At 43.3% G+C, this 7,500-nt stretch overlaps 1 protein-coding gene across 1 annotated transcript in view; it reads right to left on the reverse strand.

The window, feature by feature from the left end:
• The window catches only part of LOC138958502 (uncharacterized), a 12,855-nt gene that overhangs the window by 2,543 nt on the left and 2,812 nt on the right, over positions 1-7,500 (reverse strand). The window contains exons 2-4 of the mRNA XM_070329675.1: positions 2,966-3,194; positions 2,078-2,236; positions 1-1,174 (exon numbers count right to left, since the gene is read on the reverse strand). The exon at positions 1-1,174 is cut by the window's left edge and continues 2,543 nt beyond it. Of these exons, the coding sequence (XP_070185776.1) occupies positions 615-1,174; positions 2,078-2,236; positions 2,966-3,167 (921 nt within the window). The 5' untranslated portion in view covers positions 3,168-3,194 and the 3' untranslated portion in view covers positions 1-614. The remainder of the gene's footprint in view (positions 1,175-2,077; positions 2,237-2,965; positions 3,195-7,500) is intronic.

The raw sequence follows: 7,500 nt of genomic DNA on the forward strand, positions 1-7,500 counted from the left end.
AGTGAATTGGATACGCGAGGGACTGATCATTTTTCTTTCGCCGATTCGTTGACGTGTGTACACGCAAGCACAAGACCAAGTGAGCACGGAAAAGATCCTGTCATCCATGTCAGAGTTCGGTGGCTTATAGAAACACAAAAATATCCAGCATGCCTCCCCCGAAATCGGCGTGTGCTGCCTGAATGGTGGGGTAAAAACGGTCATACACGTACAAATCCACTCGTGCTGAAAACATGAGTGAACGTGGGAGTCTAAGCCCATGAACGAAGAAGAAGAAAAAGTTGACGACATAATTGTTCGCTGAAAAGTGACAATTCTTTGGCAACAAACCCACAGGATCGCAAGCATTTGTCCCCGAAAAGAAGTCACCGCCGTCCGCCGGAAGGAACAACTGTTAGAAATGAGTGCCTGATTGGGCGTCGGCGTTCGTGAACAGCCGACAGCTGTTCATTTAAATAGTTGGATCTAACGACACCTTTGTTTAGTTTTTTTTCTTCAACATTGTGTATTCATAATTGGATTGTTAAGCCTATATTATGACTTTAAGTCATACCACCTGGCGACAGCGCTGGCACTGTTTGATCCTTAAAGCGCCAGTCACCGTTGCCGTGCGACTAGGGTAGATTGGGAGCGGAAGGGAGCGCCTGATAGGGTGGCGGCAGTTCGTTGACCACAGCCTCGTAGGGTGGAGGAGGGGAGAAAGAGAAGTCCAGCACCTGGGTGGACGGGTGGGGGTTACGCTCTCCTCCCGAGTGGACCGTGTGACCTGGGGCTACGGCCAGGGAGTAGACGGGAGGGGAGTGACCCACGTCAGTCCAGCAGTACGGCGAGTTCCGACCCCTCTGATAATCCGCTTCTGCGCTGACGTTGAAAATGTTTGTGACGTCACCGTGACGTCTTGGCGCTTCTCCAACAGCATGCTGAGCGCTTCGTGTATTATTAGCCCCGCCCTCCAGTTGACGGCCCCGGCCGGTGGGGCCAATGGTGCGTGTGTTGGGCTTGGGCGCGCTGAAGGCGGGGATTCGCTTGATGGCGATGACGAAGCCGCCCAGGGTGGAGATGGAGGCCCCGCCCACCACCAACCAAAACGACCAACTGAGAGAGAAGTCCTTGAGCTCAGTGTCGTTGGCAGAGGCCACGCCGAAAACGCCCACAGCCGGGAGAGTGATGCACCCTGCACACACGGGGTCAGAAATGTATTGTATTTTGTCAAAATTGCTTAACCATAATTGGATTGTTAAGCTTGTATGACTTTAAGCTATAAAACCCTACGATACCACTGGCACTGTTTGAAAAATGGGTGGGAAAATATCATGGAGCTCCTCGCCCTTGCCCGAGATTGTCTGGTTGGCTTGAACATATTTAAATTCCATTGCAATATTGTACCATAGTCATAAATGTGAGAAGGAAACCCTCAGTCAAGCATATAATATATGCTTACATTCTAACCAAGCGCGTTCAAACGCTAATTTTCAACAGCTCCTGTACCCCTGCCTAATTTTGGAAGCCCCTCCCGCCCATACACTAGGTCACACGCTACTCTTATCATATTCAAAAGCCTGGACATACGTATATTTGAGGAGAGAAGAAGAAGAAGAAGAAGAAGAAGAAGAAGAAGAAGAAGAAGAAGAAGAAGAAGAAGAAGAAGAAGAAGAAGAAGAAGAAGAAGAAGAAGAAGAAGAAGAAGAAGAAGAAGAAGAAGAAGAAGAAGAAGAAGAAGAAGAAGAAGAAGAAGAAGAAGAAGAAGAAGAAGAAGAAGAACAACAACAACAACAACAACAACAACAACAACAACAACAACAACAACAAGAACAAGAAGAAGAAGAACAACAACAAGAAGAAGAGAACAAGAAGAAGAAGAACAAGAAGAAGGAGACATATCCGAGGAAGTAGACATAATCGTGCACACAAGCAAAGCGATGCTTTCAAGCTAATGTGGTATCATTTCATTGGCGGACAAGTGCTTGACGCTTCGGCAAAGAGCTGTTCACAAAAGACTCGTATAGTATAACGCTATCACCGACTCTGTGTCTGTCGTGCCTCAAAGCACCGGGGATTTTGACCAGTACGTACGTACCTAAAAAGATGGCAAGGATTTCCTCAAGCCTCGTAAGCCTCGTCCACCATTTGAAGGGCGGCTCGTCAGTCTGGACCTTCATACACAGGTATTTGAGCAGCCACATGGCAATCAGCACCACGCCCACACACTCCAGCACACGGACAGCGACCAGCCAGCCTGTGTACGCAAAGAAAATATCGATGAAACGGACAGCAACCAGCCAGCCTGTGTACAAAAAAGAAAATCGACGAAACGAACAGCAACCAACCAGCCTGTGTACGCAAAGAAAAAAAGATAAAAGGAGCAGCAGCCCACCAACCTGTGTGAGCAACAAAAATATTGATGAAACGGACAGCAACCAGCCAGCCTGTGTACGCAACAAAAATATCGATGAAACGGACAGCAACCAGCCAGCCTGTGTACGCAAAGAAAATATGGATGAAACGAACAGCAACCAGCCAGCCTGTGTACGAAACGAAAATATTGAAACGGACAGCAACTAGCCAGCCTGTGTACGAAACGAAAATATTGAAACGGACAGCAACTAGCCAGCCTGTGTACGCAAAAGAATATAGATGAAACGGACAGCAACCAGCCAGCCTGTGTACGAAAAGAAAATATCGATGAAACGAACAGCAACTAGCCAGCCTGTTTACGGAACGAAAATATTGAAACGGACAGCACCTAGCCAGCCTGTGTACGGAAAAAAATATTGAAACGGACAACAACTAGCCAGCCTGTGTACGCAAAGAAAATGTTGAAACGGACAGCAACTAGCCAGCCTCTGTACGCAAAGAAAATATCGATGAAACGAACAGCAACCAGCCAGCCAGTGTACACAAAGAAAATATAGATGAAACGAACAGCAACCACACATGCACACGAACACGGATACACAAAACTCACCAGGCACTTCATTGGGTGACAAATGTGAGCACTGTTCATCGTGGCAGCGTGACCACAGGCCCATGGTATCCGTGGTGTCCGAGTCGTGGCGGGATAGCCAGCGGGACGTGGAGAAGCCCACCAGGTGGCCGCCGCTACCGTACAACATCATCCACGACCCGTACCGGTACCACATCAACTCCCGGGGGATGTCGTAGGGCATCACCTAGCTTGCTGTCTCACGTCTCACCTGCAAAACGTGAGAGATGTGTCACATATTATCTGCCAGCTCTCTCTCTCTCTCTCTCTCTCTCTCTCTCTCTCTCTCTCTCTCTCTCTCTCTATCTCTCTCTCTCTCTCTCTCTCTCTCTCTCTCTCTCTCTCTCTCTCTCTCTCTCTCTCTCTCTACCTCTCTCTCTCTCGCTATGGAATTTGTAGCCAGAACTTATGAGTAGTCAAAATAAAAAAAAATGCAGTACAGTCATGTCAGTCGAGTAGTACCGAGTTATTCTGTCTGTTAATTTAAGGTTTTACTGCCGTGAGACACTATCATGGGACTCCCCCCCCCCCCCCCCCCATGACAAAAACAAGTTTAAACAAGTCGCGTAAGGCGAAATTACAACATTTAGTCAAGCTGTCGAACTAACAGAATGAAACTGAACTCATTGCATTTTTACAGCAAGAGCGTATACTTGTAGCATCGTCAGTCCACCGCTCGATGCAAAGGCAGTGCAATTGACAAGAAGAGCGGGGTAGAAAAAGTTGCGCTGAGAAGGATAGCACGCTTTTCTTTATCTCTATTCTTTTTAACTTTCTGAGCGTGTTTTTAATCCAAACATATCACATCTATATGTTTTTGGAATCAGGAACCCACAAGGAATAAGATGAAATTGTTTTTAAATCGATTTCGGAAATTTTATTTTAATAATAATTGTCATATTTTTAATTTTCAGAGCTTGTTTTTAATTCGAATATAACATATTTATATGTTTTTGGAATCAGAAAATGATGAAGAATAAGATGAACGTAAATTTGGATCGTTTTAAAAAACAAATAATGTTTTTTTACAATTTTCAGATTTTTAATGACCAAAGTCATTAATTAATTTTTAAGCCTCCAAGCTGAAATGCAAGACCGAAGTCCGGCCTTCGTCGAAGATTGCTTGGCCAAAATTTCAATCAATTTGATTGAAAAATGAGGGTGTGACAGTGCCGCCTCAACGTTTACAAAAAGCCGGATATGACGTCATCAAAGGTATTTATCGAAAAAAAGAAAAAAACGTCGGGGATATCATTCCAAGGAACTCTCATGTCAAATTTCATAAAGATCGGTCGAGTAGTTTGGTCTGAATCGCTCTACACACACACACGCACAGACAGACACACACACACACACACACACACACACATACACCACGACCCTCGTCTCGATTCCCCCTCTACGTTAAAACATTTAGTCAAAACTTGACTAAATGTAAATAGTAAAATGACGGTCAATACAAAACATTTCATTCGCGGTAATAATCCCCGTTAATGAAGAACAAGTCGCGTAAAGCGAAAATACAACATTGCATTTTTAGTCAAGCTCAGTCGAACTCACAGAATGAAACTGAACGCATTGCATTTTTTCCGCAAAACCGTACACTCGTAGCATCGTCTGTCCACCGCTCGTGGCAAAGGCAGTGAAATTAACAATCCAGAAAAGCGCGGTTGCGGTTGCGCTGAGGCGGATAGCACGCTTTTCTACATCTCTATTCTTTTTAACTCTCTGAACGTGTTTTTAATCCAAACATATCATATCTATATGTTTTTGAAATCAGGAACGGACAAGGAATAAGATGAAATTGTGTTTAAATCGATATCGGAAATTTAATTTTAATCATAATTTTTATATTTTTAATTTGTAGAGCTTGTTTTTAATACGAATATAACATATTTATATGTTTTTGGAATCAGAAAATGATGAAGAATACGATACACGTAATTTTGGATCGTTTTATAAAAAAATAATTTTAATTACAAGTTTCAGATTTTTAATGACCAAAGTCATTAATTAATTTTTAAGCCTCCAAGCTGAAATGCAATACCAAAGTCCAGCCTTCGTCAAAGATTGCTTGGCCAAAATTTCAATCAATTTTATTGAAAAATGAGGGTGTGACAGTGCCGCCTCAACTTTTACAAAATGCCGGATATGACGTCATCAAAGACATTTATCGAAAAAATGAAAAAAATATTTGGGGATATCATACCCAGGAACAATTTCAGGAAGATCGTTCCAGTAGTTTACTCTGAATCGCTCTACACACACACACACACACACACACACACACACACACACACACACACACACACACACACACACACACACACACACACACACACACACACATACACCACGACCATCGTCTCGACTCCTCCCTCTATGTTAAAACATTTAGTCAAAACTTGACTAAATGTAAAAAGAGAAAATGAAACACCTCATTTGTCCGGTACATATTGACTCCTGGACTCTGTAGCTTGGAAACCTCGCAGAATCAATATCACCAGAGAGACAGGGTCAGTGCGGTTATTGAGCATCCTGTGTGACCCAACGGATCAAATTCGGCTAACGCGAACTATACGCGGCCTACCTTTATATGTAACTCAGACGGTCGTACTAAACTGAGCAAAAATTATTGCACCCATTTTCGTACCCCAACTAAAACGTTCATTCCCGTGTCATTTCATTGAAACTTTATATGCCATTAAAGACCTTGTACTTGGCTATCTGGCACACTTTTCGGATCAAAGATTTCTGTTATAGGTATTACGTGACCGCCGCCGAAGTAAGGCTACCCCCAAAATCGATCTGACAAAAACGTCAGGTACTAATTAAAAAATCGACAAAAATTCAGAATAGGCTTAACTTGTAATGTAAATACGATGAACAAGCCAAATCAATTATCTATTCAGAACAGGCTGTTTTGTTTTGCTATCTTGTGTATCTCTTGTGTAATGTCATTTCTACTGATGCAGGTGTGGAGCGCATGAGGAGTAGAAAACAGACCGGCACGGTTGGCCTAGTGGTTAAGGCGTCCGCCCCGTGATCGGGAGGTCGTGGGTTCGATCCCCGGCCGGGTCATACCTAAGACTTTAATATTGGCAATCTAGTGGGTGAGACATGAAGCCTGTGCTGCGACTTCTGTCTTGTGTGTGGCGCACGTTATATGTCAAAGCAGCACCGCCCTGATATGGCCCTTCGTGGTCGGCTGGGCGTTAAGCAAACAAACAAACAAACAAACAAACAAACAAACAAACAAACAAAAGTAGAAAACAAGAGGTTTTTGCATCCATTTTGAGGGGTACCATGACAAAAAGCGCTGTATTTCAGTAATGTCTGAATGGATTGCTTCGAAACTTGGGGTACGAAAATGGGTGCAATAATTTTTTTTCTCAGATTAGGATCAATCATCTTCTATGTTTCATGTCGCTTCAAAATAATGTATGCAGCCTACGTTTCGCGAAGAACCCCATTACCCTAGCCCTACTTCTACTGCTTAATGTAAAAGAAACACCGGGAACTCAGAAGAAGAAGTAAATGGAAAATACAGAAAAGTTAATGTAATGTTCGTTTAATCTCTAGTTTGGTTCGATTCTTCTTTGAGCCAAAGGCTCGCAGACTAAAATCATGAAGGTTGATTAGTACCAGGGACACTTTCAAAGATCGATCCCCCACTCTCTTTTTTGACATAGACAAATAGAAAACTTTGAGAAGGCTCGCATTTTTGTTTAATGATAATAATATTTAAAAAACAGTTTAACATTCTAATGCAGCCGACAAGGAAGCTCCAGTCTGCTCTCAGGAGCAAAGACAGTTCCTGTTGGGAAAACAAACCTATCTTTTGAATGTTAATCAGTTGCACCTATAGACCTACCAAATCCCCCTCCCTTCCGAAAAAAACCCGAAAAAGAAATCTCACCAAGAACAAGAATATTTGTGTCTACCAGACTATGTTGGAGTCACACAACGCTTTCAAACTCTGCATGAGTCATCCTTCCAACTCTTGTTTCCATTTCTTACGCCTAGAACAAGAATATCCACTGTTAACAGCTTTCACAATTGATGCAAATTTCCGGAGACGCCAGAGAGATATTTTCTACAAGAGCAGTCCATTTCGCCGTTGCGTAGCTGCCTCCTTCTCATTCCGAAAGTCCATTCAAATCCCGCCTGAAGCCCACCGAGTCTCCCCTGAGCCTACTTTTTACACCCAGTGAACACAAGAGAAAAGACGCAACAGATAGAAGATGAGGAGTCCTGGTTTGAAGAAACAAAGGGAAATAAGCGCTCTAAATGCATGCATTTTGCAACAAGAGTGATTGGTAGTTGTGCGGAACTAGTCGCATGGACGAGGAGTTCTGGGACGCTTTGCCGAACGGACATACGAACGAACGCATCGTTCCGTAAGCTATCGAACATGAATTATTCTACTGAAAGATATTTGATTGAAGGGGTTGCGATTTTCTACAAATACATTATCCACAACTAGCGATAAAGATGTTTGGATTCCAGAAATGGAT

Source organism: Littorina saxatilis, linkage group LG2 (assembly GCF_037325665.1).
Source record: "Littorina saxatilis isolate snail1 linkage group LG2, US_GU_Lsax_2.0, whole genome shotgun sequence".
NCBI lineage: Eukaryota > Metazoa > Mollusca > Gastropoda > Littorinimorpha > Littorinidae > Littorina > Littorina saxatilis.